This window comes from Miniopterus natalensis, chromosome 17, assembly GCF_054644295.1.
Source record: "Miniopterus natalensis isolate mMinNat1 chromosome 17, mMinNat1.hap1, whole genome shotgun sequence".
Taxonomy (NCBI): domain Eukaryota; kingdom Metazoa; phylum Chordata; class Mammalia; order Chiroptera; family Miniopteridae; genus Miniopterus; species Miniopterus natalensis.
Genome location: NC_142097.1, coordinates 25244352 through 25258465, shown reverse-complemented (window position 1 = coordinate 25258465; position 14114 = coordinate 25244352). Strand labels below are relative to the sequence as shown.

The 14114-nt window shown below is 51.3% G+C and overlaps 1 protein-coding gene across 2 annotated transcripts in view; it reads right to left on the bottom strand.

The window, feature by feature from the left end:
- Positions 1-14114, bottom strand: part of PLXDC1 (plexin domain containing 1) — a 56648-nt gene that overhangs the window by 38314 nt on the left and 4220 nt on the right. Inside the window, exon 2 of one of the 2 annotated variants that reach the window (XM_087826146.1) lies at positions 9299-9477. In XM_087826146.1, coding sequence (XP_087682272.1) covers positions 9299-9477 — 179 coding nt within the window. Of the gene's footprint in view, positions 1-9298; positions 9524-14114 lie in introns of those variants that run through there. The other variant, XM_087826145.1, reaches the window with a different exon arrangement.

Genomic DNA, 14114 nt, shown 5'->3' with positions numbered 1-14114 from the left:
GCACAGCACAAGCCAGACCACTTGGCAAGTCCACCAAAGGGAACTAGGATTCCTCAAAATTATTGCAAGAAGCCCTAGTCAATAATTCCCAATCGCTTGGGAAAGCAGCATGATGTGGATTTCAAACATTTCTGGCCATGAAATCCTTTCCTCCGATTAATCTTCCATGGAAGCTCAATACATAAATCCCATCAAAGTAAGGTCAGTCCGGGAGAAGGGCCTGAAGCCTGGCCTCGCTACTTCCCACAGCAGCCCGGGGAGCACCTGTGGGAACCCTCAGGGTCCTGTGGAGTGCAATTTGAAAACCACCGCTCTAGGATCAAGTGCGGGGGCTGTGGCATCAGACAGACTCAAGTTCAAAAACTGGCTCCACTAACAGTCGGTGCCAAGCACTACTCTCCACTCTTGAGTGTCTGGGCCATCAGTACCCTTTCTCTCAGAGTTCATGAAAGGATTACACAAAACACATCAATGGAGAGCTCTTAGCCCAGTGCCTGGTCCACAGTAGGTGTCTGATAAGTGGGAGCTATGATGCTGACGTTGTTGGACCTTTCTAGGAAAAGGACTTGATTGTGGAGGCTGCCTCCTCAAAGCATCCCCAGCTCCATCCTAAACGTCTGCTGTTACAATGTCTCTTCTGTCTCAATTATTCATGACCGCGAGGCCTGCCAGCACTTCATTTCTGACAGCAGGGCAGCATTTACCTTGGCTGAGCTCAAGACGGTTCTGGACAGGAATTCTGGCTAAGCTGTCACCATCGGCCCATCACCTGCCTGCCAACTGGCAGGTGGAAATGCCAGGGCAGGCAACCAAGGGCATCCTGCAGGGCCTGCTGGAGAGGCCCGGCCAGCCAGGCATGTCGGGCTGGTGCTCTAGGCAGCTGGGTCCAATCCAGGAGGGGCTGACGGGATTACTGGGCTAGGGGCACCCCAGCCCCTGCTTCTACCATTCCAAGAGGCTTTACAAGACCAACAGGAGTATTTTCTAGATCCCTGCTACTCAAAGTACGCCCCAGGGACCAGTAGCATCTGCACCACCTGGGAGCCCATTAGAAATGTAGAATCCTGGGCCTAACCCCAAACTTGCTGGATCAAAATTGCATTTGAACTAAGTTCCCTGGGGGATTCTTTTGCACAATAGTTTGTAAAGAGCTGGTCTAGAAGCACCCTCTGTCTGGACCAACATGTCATTCATTTTTTTGTCCATGAGGAGACAGTGGTTAAATGCCCAGACTCCAGAGGCAGAAAGACCTAGGTTCTTGTCCTGGCTCTGCCACTCACTAGCTGTGCAACCTTGGGTAAGCATTTCACCTCTCTGTTCCAGAAGAGTATTAGAAATACCTGCCTCCTGGGGTAGTTGGGTAGATTAAATGCAAGACCACTGAATGAGGCTGGCATTCAGGAGGGGCTCATTCAACATCACCTGTTATTTTTTCCCCTTTGCTCATGTCTCCACACAATAACCTCCATCTGCCCTCTGGAAGCATTCGAGCATCAGACTGAAACAAACCCACAGAGAACACTTGTCATCAGAGAAGTGCAGAAAGCAGGTCTCACTTGGGAAGGGAAGGACCCAGGCCAGACAACGGGGCACTTGCATCAGCGCTGAGGCCCTGGGGTGAGAGCTGTGAGTGTGGCTGAGGCTGACTCAAGAAGGCCCTGGAAGTGGGGCTTGGACCGGGCATGGAAAGAGGGTGTGGACTGGCTTTCTAGACAAAGCCTTTCTTCTTGCCCCCAACACTCCATGGGAATGGAAGAATCATCTTGTCCTGGCACCTTTTCAACATGTGGGCTTTTGGAGGAGTATCAGCCAACCACGATTTTGATTAACAAAAATATATATCATATAACCACAGAGAATTGGGACAACAAGGAAAAACAGAAACGAAAACAGGCCACCCCACCCCTCATCTGGTCCCATTTGGCATAATTCCTTCTCGTCGTTTCCACACGTGTATCATCTCCATGGTGGTCACCCTGCTGGTCACCCAGTCGTGTGGACCCCTTCAGTCACGTTTCGTGACATCTGAAGCAGTTTTTGATGTTGAACATGGTTTTAAACCATCATTTGTAATGGCTTCATGGCTCTCAGAAGAAAACGCACAATTTTCTTAACTACTTCCCTACTGCTTGGGCATTTGAGAAGCTCCCGATTTTGATGCTCCCACGAATAATCGGTCAGTTATTGATGCGTTTCCATATCCTGGTTATTTCCCTGCTTCAAAGCCTCTGGCAGAAAACGGTGCTTCTCACACTTTAACGTGCGTGCCAATAACCTGGAAATCGGATTCGGATGCTGCAGGTCCGAGGGGCCTGAGCTTCTGCCTTCCTAGCAAGCTCCCAGGTGCCACCACTGCTGCTGGTTCCCCACCAAATGCCTATCAATAAATGAGTGGATAAACAATATGGTTTATCTGAGCGATGGACTATTATTCGGCCTCAAAAACATTACGCTAAGTGAAAGAAGCCAAGCACAAATGGTCATATAGAGTGTGATCTCATTTACATATGAAACATCTAGACTAGGTAGGTCCACAGAAACAGAACACAGATGGGTCGTTGCCAGGGGCTTCAAGGGAGGGGATAATGGAAGCAATTGCTTAAGGGGTACAGTATGTCAGTATTTCCTTTTGGGGTGATGAAAATGTTTTGGAACCAGACAGAGGTGATAGGTATACAACACTAGTGAGTGTGTTAAATACACTTCACTTTAGAGTGGTTAATTTTATGTTATGTGACTCACACTTCAGAAGAAGAAAGAAAGAAAGAAAGAAAGAAAGAAAGAAAGAAAGAAAGAAAGAAAGAAAGAAAGAAAGAAAGAAAGAAAGAAAGAAAGAAAGAAAGAAAGAAAGAAAGAAAGAAAGAAAGAAAGAAAGAAAGAAAGAAAGAAAGAAAGGAGGGAAGGAGGGAGGGAGGGAGGGAGGGAGGGAGGGAGGGAGGGAGGGAGGGAGGGAAGGAGGGAGGAGAGGAATTCATGGAAGCTGGGTAGGGGGGAAACTGGGTGGCAGGAGGGACTCTTTCCTTTCATGGGGTGAATCTATTCTATTACAGAGGAACCTCCAAATCAGAATGTTCTTAAACTTGGTTACTCCCAAATTCTGGCTCCATACCTAAACCACAGAACCAAGATTTGAAAATCCCCAAGATGGAAAAGAACCTTTGTCCAAGGCCTCCCCCTTCCAGCCTCTCAGAGAAGAAATCGTGGCACATCCCAAGGTCTCTGTCTGACTTAGCACTCCAGCTTCTCCCCTCCCCCACCCTGCCCCTCCAGAGAAATTCCCAATGTTCCAGGGCCTAAGACTGGTCTTGGTGGAAAATCTCTAGAAAAAGTGAGTTCAGACAAGAGTCCTATTCCCACTGGGATGTGATTTTAGAGTGGGCGTGAGAATAAAATCTAAGGAAATGGCTCTGACCAGGGGCCTTGGAGCTGACAGTTCACCCTGGGAGTGCAGGCTGGGTCCCTCAAGGCCTCGTAACAAGACAGTCTGAATTGGAAGCAGCACTGTGGTGAGGTGGCCAGGCAGGGTGCTGGGCAGAAGGGCTGAGCAGGCGGGATAGGCAAAAGGGGTAGGTAGGGGGTCTGGGGAGGAGGCAGGGCAAAAGGAACTGGGAAGACGGGGTTGAGAAGGAAAGATGGTCAGAGGGGGGTGGCCTGAGAAGGCCTGGTTTGGAGGCTGAGCAGAGGGGCTGACTTGAGAGAGCTGGGCCAGAGGGGACCTGGCCAGGAGGGAAGCCACAGCCAGAAGGATGTGCTGAGGAGCAATGAAGGGAGACGTGGGGCAAAGGGAATGGCAGCTCTCCTTGATATGGCCCGTAGCACAGGTACAGACCAGGCTGTGATATGGATAAACGGCGGAAATGTTTTCCTATTGAAACCAAGACAATGTTCCGAAACAGGCCAATTCAAACTTGCCGAAATGTCCCCTTCCTGCAGCTCCCCTTTTGCCTAGCCCTTTGCTGCCAAGCTGTTGTCTAGATTGGGTTTCCTTCAGCTAAAGAAACCCCAGCTCTCAGAAATGTTGACCAGAGATGCAGGAGAAGCAGGCATCTCCGGGCCTCTTTGCTGGGCTCCTGCAGGGACTGAGGCTGCCCACTGTCCAGATCAAGGTGAGCACATAGCCTGGGTTGGGGGGGGGGGGGGGTGTTGAGCTCTGGCTATGTCAAAGTGGGGTGATCATCAGTGTTCCCCATTGACCACTGCTCAGTGCAAAGCCTAGCAGGTTCAAGGTAAGGTAGGGAAGGGAGCACAGGCCCCTCTAAAGATTCAGGCATGAGACCGCCCAGGTCGCGGGTGTGCACACACATGTGTATAAACACTGACATTCTCTTACGTGTGGGAACCCAACACTCAGTAGAGCTGGGGTCCTCAGAGGCCACTGAATCCAACAACCCGCCCCAGGCACAACCTGTTCTCCTCAATGACCTCTTTCGAGGCCTCTGGGGATGAATAAATCCTTACTTCCTTTGTTCCTTCAAAGGAGGAGCTCCCACCATGTGCCAGGCACTGGCGACAGAGTGAAAATAGTCTCGGGTCTCATGTGCTTCAGTTCCAGCAGGAGGACAGGCAATATAAACAAATAAATAGAGAATTCAGTGTGGGCCAGGATAAGTGCTATGGAGAAAAATCATCTACTTCCTCTGCCCCAGTCGCAGCCCTGCAGCCACTGGAAGCCAGCCACATTTAGAGCCTTCTCTATGCCAGGCTAACTACCCCAAACTCCTGCAACCATTCTGCATGACTCTGGTTTCTAGATAACCATCTACAGGGAGGTTCAAGCCCCTCAGCTGTGGTTAGGCTGAGAAATACCCCACAGGATCCCCAGAGCCCCAGCCCTGGTCCCAGGGTTTCTGTGGGTTTCCACGAACACAGTTGGCTTTGCCACCTCCGTCCTTGGCAGCCACTTCTCACTCCTGACTCATCCTCAGCCCACAGGCAGTGAGGAGCCCCAAGCCTTTTCTTCCTGAGCTGCTGCTAAGCAAGCCACACCGCTCCCACTTTATTCTGCACTTAAGTGCCAGGATTTGTACCTATCCTGGTAGTTTCGTCTGGTGGGAGTCCAACTATCATTCAGGCTGCCGAGGAGGGCTTCCGGCTCCGGACCCAACATCTGAACTGTCTCCCAGCTACTGTGGACGTCTGATCTGGAAGTCTGGCCTCCTGTCTTCTGGCAGAGCTGGGCACAGCCCCTCACACAGTCAGAGGGACCTCCCGCAAAGGTGGCCCTGCTCCTCCACGTGGAATCCTGATGTGTGGCTGCTGAGGGAGCCATGAAGCCCCAGGATAGTCAAAGTCTTGTGGTCAAGGCCAGCCATGTGGTGCCTGAGAAAGTCTCATGTTCTGGTGAGCAATCTGGTAACCGGTTTTGAAATTGGTTTCAAATGTTACATGTCAGCAGTTCCCACACCTAGATGACCATGAGAATCACATTGCCCTGGGGAGGGGGGGCGGGCTTTTAAAGAAACAAATTTCCAGGCTCCATCTGCAGAGTTTCTGAACCAGTCAGTGCAGGGTGGAGCCCAAGAATCTGGCTCTTAATGATCCCACTGCCCTTTCTGAACGCCCACACACAAGTGCTTCCAGAAGGCCGTGTCTCTGTGGCTCTCTTCTGCAAGGTCGTCTCTGTACAGCCTGGGACGTGGCCCTCTGGCCACGGTCTCTGGCCCAAAGCAAGAATCAGTTCTGTAACTGACGGCCCCACTAAGCTGGGGGACAGGGAAGGGTGAGCCTCAAGGTGTCCCCATACTCAGGGGACCTCTCCTGCGGTGGCCGTCCTCCATCATCCCACCACAGCTCCTTGGTTCTGAAGGATGGAGGAGACAGGGCATGAGCGAGTGGGGGGCTTCTGCCTCAGGGCCAGGATTAGGGCGAGAGTGAGGCACTGATCTCAGGGGCAGCATGTAACGACCAACAAAGTCAGGCATCAAGACAGAGACTATTTTAATGCCCTAGTTTTTAAAAATCAAAATTAATCCAAACAAAACTATGATGACAAAATATCAAAACTTTAAATAAAGACAGGATCAGTAAGGGTGCCAAGCCATGTGAGAGCCCGAGATAAAAGGAGTAATCAGTCATAGAAAAGGCGCAGAGAAGAGGAGAGTTCAGAGCATTTGTTACCCTGCTCCCTCCCTACCGGGCTGCAGGCTGGCTGGGGCCCTCTCCCACCCTGACTGCTACAGAGATCTCACTGCTACAGAGATCTCACTGCTACAGCTCTCCCGGCAGCTCCTCCTGCAGAGGCAGCCACAGCTCTTGCTGGGTCGGGGAGCCACCCTCCCTGCCCAGTGCAGCGGCCTTAGCTCCTCCGTGCTGTTGCTGTTGCTAAAATGCTTCGCCATCCCTTGTTGTCCTCCTTCACCCGGCCCTCTCCTGTGTAAACTGTCCCCGAATTAAACAACCTCCCACTAAAATGAGAGGGGGGGATATGATGTAGAGAGCAGGAAAAAATTTTCAACACTTTAATTTTAAATATCTTTAGAAAAAGAAGATATTACGTCTATGGCACAAGAAAAGGAGCCTTTTTTAAGAAAAGAAATCATCAGAAAATAATATAGAGCTCTTGGAAATTAAAAATATAATAGCAGGGGGGAAATCTGTAACATTAAGAAAATAAGGTTAAGGAACAACCACTGAATGATCTTAAGCTGTTCTTCCACAAACGTTTTTTAAAAAATTTATTGATTTTAGAGAGAGGAAGGGGAAAAGAAAGAGAAACATCACTTTCGGGGATCAAACCTACAACCTGGGTGTACCGGATGGCACTCTAACCAACTGTGCTACCCAGCCAGAATGGAAACTCTTAAACAGAATGGAAATAAAGACAGAAATGAAAGTTTCTAAAAGTTGGGGCGGGCAAATAAAGAAAAGAAAATTGAGAAAATCTCCCCAAAAGTGTAACAAGACATGCAAACTAACAAATAAACAACGAAAATCGCAAAAGGGACAGACGAACAAACAGAAGAAAGAAGGAAGTTCGAGGATCATTCCCCAAGAAAGACATCAAGTCAAGGGGAATTGTGGAAAGCAGAGAATGTGGGAGGGAGACGATTATCAAAGAAATAAAAGAGGAAGGCTTTCCAGGGCTGGCGAATATAAGTCTCTAGGTTGAAACAGTCCATCAAACATCCAGCCAGAGCAGGACCCTCACTCTCGGAGGTCACAGGAAACACCCCGAAGGCCTCCGGAGGACTGGGAGAAATGGGCACATACAAAAATGGGGCACAAGAATGACGTCAAACCTCTCTACAGTGACATTGGAAGCCAGAAGACAATGGTGAGGTGCCTGCAAACTTCTGAAGGAAATTATTTTTAATCTAGAATTCTATATTCAGCCAAACCATCGATCAAATGTGAGATAGAATAAAGGCATTTTCAGACACACGAGCTCTCAAAAGAATTTTGTCTCCCATGTAACCCTTCTCAGGAAGTTCAACGAACAAGGGGACAAGCAGGAAAGAGAAGACACAGGGTCAAGAGAGCAGGACGCCCAACACAGGACAGAGACCAAGGGCTCCAACGAGGAAAGGGAGGTCCCAGGATGGCCGTGGGCAGGTGGGGAACAGCCAGCCCGGGATGGAGCAGGACTATAAGAGAGAAGTTTCGGGGATGGGGGAGACAGGGGAAAACAGACAGGTTTGACTACCCCGAAAATGATCATTGAGGCTGTTAAACAACAAAATTCAACAGAGTAAATTTTAAAGATCTTATTGGTTTCATTGAACTCTTCATGAATCGGGCAGCATCTCATGCAGCAGAGGGAAGGTTTCTAGCAGAGTGGATTGTTTGTGTCAAGGTCACCTTCTTTCAGGGGACGACAGGGGTCTCTCAGGCAGATGACCTCACTAGAGCTGACCAGGTTAATTCCAGACTGACTGGTTTAAGATTCCACCCCTGGGAGAGGTTGAAACTGTAATTAAGTTAGGTATTAAGTGCTGGTTTTTATGCTGTGGATTTAGCACAGGGGACTCCATCTCGGGCCTGTGGTCTCTTTTTTAATAAGGCCAATGGATGTGTAAGAATATATGTGTAAGAACGGGGCCGTGCAGGAGGCAGCCGATCAATGACTGTCTCATCATTGATGTTTCTATCTCTCTCTCCCTCTCCCTTCCTCTCTCTGAAATCAATAAAGTTATATTTTAAAATATTGAGAGAGTAAAACGACACTCGCAGGAGTATGTAAAAGGCAAATCTTCATCTACACAACAGGCAGTCGAGAGGGAATGTCTAAGCAGATTAACCAAGGGGAAGCAGAATAAGAAATGTGGAGCTGACCACCCGCAGAGCCCCTGCAGCCGTGCCTCCGAGCAATGGCAGAGGGGAGGGGGGTGGATTCTGTGTTTTGTTTTCCAATCTTAGCATTATTTGACCTTTCTGACTATCCATAAACATTTCTTTGATTTTTAAAAAAATGTTATGAAAACATAAAATACAGAAATAAATACTGAGATGCACATCCTCTTGTTTCGTTCTCTCGTTTTATACTTTTTCAGCATCTGGAGAATCCACCCCCTTTTCTCTTGGCCACAGGCCCATACACACTCACACGGACATACACACACACTCATGACAGACATAAAGAGCTCATGGTGACAGACGCACAGGAAGATGTACATAATCCCCCAAGCCCCCCAGACATGCTTGCTAACACACTCTTGCTGACATGCACCCATGAGCATAGATTCACCCACACACATGCAGAGGCCCCCAGAAAGCCAGCGGGAGGACGGCCCTTCCTCCTGGCCTTGATTTCCCCGGACCTTCCTGCACCCCCACCCCCAGGACTGCCCCAGGCAGAGAAGGGTCTCTCCTGGGGCTTCAACCCATTGCTTCCTTTACTCAGAGTTCCCTGCCATGAGGCTGAGCAGCCTGGGCCTCTGCAGCCATGAACCCTTTGGGGACACTCAGTCTGTAGATGGCACAGAAATGAGGTGGGGGAGGGGCCAGAGCTGGCAGCTGGATGTGACTAAGAATGCCACCTTCATTCAGTTTTTAGTGGAGGCCCTAAACAGTGGAAGAGTCCAGTGTCGGGAACCCTGTGGACATGCTGTGCATCCTTGAGCACATTGCTTTATTTCTCTGGGTCCACAAGGAGGTAGGCAGCCTATGAAACTCTTGAGATGCCAAAATTTCATGACCCGGGCTGGGCCCTGCTTCCATCCCCTCTAGACCCCTGTCTTCACAGGGACCTCCAGGGCCAACACCAAAGGTTATGTGATTGCGCGCCTGACAAGTGTACATGAGCACCTGGTGGGCCCCCCACCGCCACTTCCCTCCCCCTCCATGTTCCTCCAGCACTCACCACCACCCTGGTCCTGTTATCCGGCAGTGTGTCAATGGCCAGGGTGCCCCCACCCAGGTCCTGGCTCAGCTGGGTCCTGTTGGGCTCCGACACCTTCCCAGGGCTCTCTCGGGCTCTCCGATTCCAGCCCTGCATGGTTTCCTTGGTGGCCCATCCAGAGCCTCGGCCTGCATCCTGACCTGGGAGAAGGGGACAGAAAGCTGAGCCCTGGGAGTCCAGAGTGAAGGTCCAGGAGGGGAATCAGCCTACTTACTCTGCAGAAGCCCCACCCCATGCCATCATTGCCTTTGGGGACACTGACTACTGGGGCAGGAAACACCCCACAGGCACTGAGAGATATGTACCCAGCTCCACTCCACGCACTTTGCACATAGGACAATTTTGGCCCTCACCCCAGCCCCCCACAGTAGGTAGGATGCTCTCCATTTCACAGACAGGAATCAGTGGCTCACAGAGGTTAAAGAAGGTTACATGGCAGGTTAGGGATGGAGATAAGTTTCAAACCCAGGTAGACCTGCCTCCAACGCAGTTATTATTCTTAACCTCAGCTGCATACTGGAATCATCTGGGGAGCTTTAACAATTCCTGATGCCTGGGACCCACCCCAGAAACTCTGGGGTAGTGTACTCTGTGGTGCAGCCTGAGCATTAGGATTCTTACATGATCCCCAGGGAGCTATTAAGAAGCCTTGGGCCAGCCAGTGTGGCTCAGTGGTTGAGCGTCAACTTATACACCAGGAGGTTACAGTTAGATTCCTGGTCAGGGCACATGCTGGGTTGTGGGCTCGATCCCCAGCTGGGGGCAGGCAGGAGGCAGCTGCTGGATGTTGATGCATTGATGTTGCTATCTCTCCCTTTCCCTTCCTCTTTCTCTAAAAAAAATCAATAAAAACATATTAAAAAAAAAAAAAGAAGGAGCCCTGGACCTAACACTGCAGAAAAGGGTGAGAACCACTGTTCTGGAACCTTCCAAACCAGTTCCTTATTTCTCTGCTAGCAATGGTACATAATCTTACCTTCCAGGGGACTTTAGGTACCAGAAGCCAGAGAGCAGAGTTCTTTTAGTTCAGGGTTTCTCAACCTTGGTACTATTGACATTTTGGACTGGATGACTCTTTGTTGGGGGGCACGTGGTTTCTGAGCATTGTAACATGTCTACCAGCATCCCTGGCCTCTACTCACTAGATGCCACTTCCTCCCAGGTGTGACAGTCAAAGATGTCTCCATAGTGGGGGCCACTGTATAATCCTATCACTACCTTCCAACACCTCGGGCAGTCACTTTCCCCATAAAATAAGGAGCTTAGACACCATCAAGGATGGCAAATAGCTTTCATCTTAAAACCCATCTCCTATCAGTTAGTGACAGCCAGGAGCACTCTAATTAAAAAGAACTCTGAGACTCCATTTGTGTTTAGCAGGCAAGATTGTTATGATCAGTTAGCAATGTCTGCCACGGCACAGGGTTGGAAAGCGGTGGCACCCAGGCCATTTCGCAGCCATTCCTAGACTCAGTTCCCTCATTAAATTTATTCTAAATGGCACAGAAACCATGCTTGTCCATTTCAGAAAGATGTATGCCCTCAAAGACATGTCTTATATTGCCACTTCAATTTCCACCCCTACTAGGGATATGTCTATGGGACACAGGCTACCAGACACGTGGATCTGATAGTCCCTGCGATCTTTATGAATTTCAGGCCTACCCTGTGTCAGATGCCCTCTCAACCTCCGCCTGTCCCCACCCACTCCCCAGAGCTCCTGGATAGAGCCCTCTTTCCTAGAGCATCCACCGGTGCTGTAACTATGTGCTTGTCTCCCTGGTGCCCCCAGGACTCTCCCACCTTCTGCAAATGTGTATCCTCAGTGCCTAGCAAACAGTAGGTGCTCAATCACTGCATAATTGAGCACACGATACTGGAGGTAACTTGGGAGCCAGCAAGCACAGAGGTTGAGACAAGGTTTGGCCAGGACCAAGCCTGGGGCTGGGGCCAGGACTCTTTGCTGTGAGGCTCTGGTTTGTCATTAGACATTTTATCCAATTAAGTCATTCTTGGCTGCTGGCGCCTGCTGGACCCTTGCCGGCCCCTCTCACTTCTCTGCCCCTAATCGCAACCAGATGCTCTGGAGAAGATGGGAAGAGGGTCGGTCTCCGGACCCCTTCCCCAAAATGCCCACTGGCTGAGATGGACTGAGCCCAGTGCTGGGAAGACAGCCTGCCCTTGGTACATACCCCAAGCCAGGGCCGCCTTGCCCTTCTTGGGTGAGGCCCACAGCCGCCTCTGGAAATAGGATTGTTTGTGCTGGGCTGGGCTGCCCGGCTCTCCAGGTCCTCCTGCAAGCAGCCCTCGGGCCTGGGCAGGAGCCAGGACAGGAAAGGAGCATGTGCAGAGCAAGTGGAGGAGCTCGGCCAGCCTGGATAGGGATGCTGGGATCTGCGGGCATCACAGTCCTACAACTGAGACAGGAGGGTGCCTGGATGGTGGGGCCCAAGGCCTGGGGAGAGGGCAGGGAGGTGGTGCCCAGCTAGAGGTGGGTTGGGGGGGGACACACTTGTACCCACAAGCTGTTCGGCCTTGGACCCATCAGTTTACTTTGCTAAGCCTCAGTTTCCTCATCACTAAAATGGGAACAATAATCATGTCTATGGCACAGGCTGCTATGAGCCTCAAATAAGAAACAGAAATGAGAAGGCTTTATAATAGAGGGCTCAGGACCAGGGTCAGAGGCAGAGTCCCTGAAGAAGGGTAGGGCAAAGGATAGAGAGGAGTCTGCCCCACCCTGGCCTAGTCCTGAATCCTGCCTTCCCAAACCACACACTCTGTCTCCCTGCCACCCTCCCCCTCCCAGCTGGCTAGGACAGGACATCACCCCATCAGCCCGTGGAGGGAGCCAACACAGCTGGTTGCTCACGTGTGTGTGTGCAAGGGCCCACGTGCCTGTGCATACACACGTGTGCGAGTACACACAGACTCGCCTGAAGGCCCCAGCCTCCTCCCTGCGTGCTCATGCCTGTGTTACACACCTATCCAAACCTCGCTGCTCCCTGCCTCTGCATGTGAGTGAGGGCAAGAAGCTTCCAGAACACACTTTTCATTAATTCAGCCACTCATTCACCATGGCCCTGAGTAGCACACGGTCTAGAGGGATGTCACAGTAGTAACAGTAATAATGAAAATGACAGCTAACTTCTAGAGAACTGCTACTCTGTGCCAGCACTAAGTGCTTTAAACACATTAACTCATTTAATCCCACAATAACCCCATGAGGTAGGTGCCAGTTTTAGATCCGTTTTGCAAATTGGGGAACCGAGACACAGCGATGTTAAGGAATGTCAACATGGTCACGCAACCAGTCCACGGCAGAATCTGCACTCAGGCAGGCTGGCTCCAGCTCCAGGGTCTGCTCAGACCACAGAAAAGGCAGCAAGGCGTGGCCAGCAACCCCACGCTGTTTCCAAGGTGCAGGGGCAGCCCCAGGGCAGGACTGGCATGTGGGCTGGGCTCCTGGATGCCCTGCTCTGAGAACCACTGGACCTGAACCTGGGAGCTGCTCTGGGAGACTGTCCCCTGTCTTGGAGGGGGAAGCCTAGTGGCAGTGCCCCAACCCCTTTAACATGCCACTGGCCTGCTCCAAGGCATGAAGCAATGGGCTGATTTCAGGAGGCCAGGTCGTGCCACCGCAGTGCCTGGTCCAAGCCACCCTCATCTCAGCATCACCGAAGCTTGCCATCCCAGCCCCACGGCCACCACTCAGTCCAGTAGCTACTTCAGCCTTCACTTTTAATGTCCTTCAGCTGCTCTCCCACATGCCCACCAGAGCATCTAGGAGACAAACTTGATTCCAACTTTCCCATGTGTCCCCCTCGCCACAGCCCTCCTGCTGAGGACTCAGCAACTAGCAACTCTACCCGGCATTCGAGGCCCCTTTTGACTGGATTCCTGCCCTCTCCTCCAGCCTGTGTCTCCCCACAGCCCTCTCCAGGACCCAGCCCTGCTCTCTCTGGCCACAAGGCTTCACGCATGCAGTTTCTGAGCCAGGATCACTCTGCTCCATAAATAAACCCTTCTCCCGATGAGCTCTAGCTCACCCTTAAGCATCACGAGATGTCACTTCTTCCCAGCGCATCCCCTGACATCTCTCCCAGTCGCCCCAAATGCGCTACCCCAGCCCTGATCCCAACATATTGCTGCTGCCTTTGCCTCTGTAGGCTCCAGGTGCCTGACACAGAGAAAATACTCAGTAAGGTCACAAGGATGATGGACTGGAGGAGGGAGGGAGGGAGGGAGGGGGGGGAGGGAGGGGGGAGGGGGGAGGGGGGGAGGGGGGGAGGGAGGGGGGAGGGGGGAGGGGGGGAGGGGGGGAGGGAGGGGGGGGAGGAAGGATCTTTAAATGCCCTGAGCACCAGTGATCCACAGGGCTGATAGACCCGCCCCTGGGGCACTGCCCCATTGGAAGCCCTCACTGTAATGTCGTAGCAACAAGGGAGCACAGGTTTAGAATCAGACAAGCTCGAGAATGAAGCCTGAGTCTACTGCTTACTGACTGTAACACTGGACAAATTGCAAAATCTCTCTCAGCTTCAGTTTCCTCATCTGTAAAATGGGGATGATAAAACCTACACTTGGTAGGACATTTGAGTCTTTAACAAAATAACACACACAAAACACCCAGCCTTCCCTGGGTTTCACAAGAGGATCGACTTTCCGAGGGGCTTGGGAAAGGCTCTAGGTCCTGACTGAAATCCTGCCTCCTAGTTACAAAGCCCCCACCTCCCTCTCTCCCCTCCTGCTGGCAGGCACGCAGGTCCCACTGAGG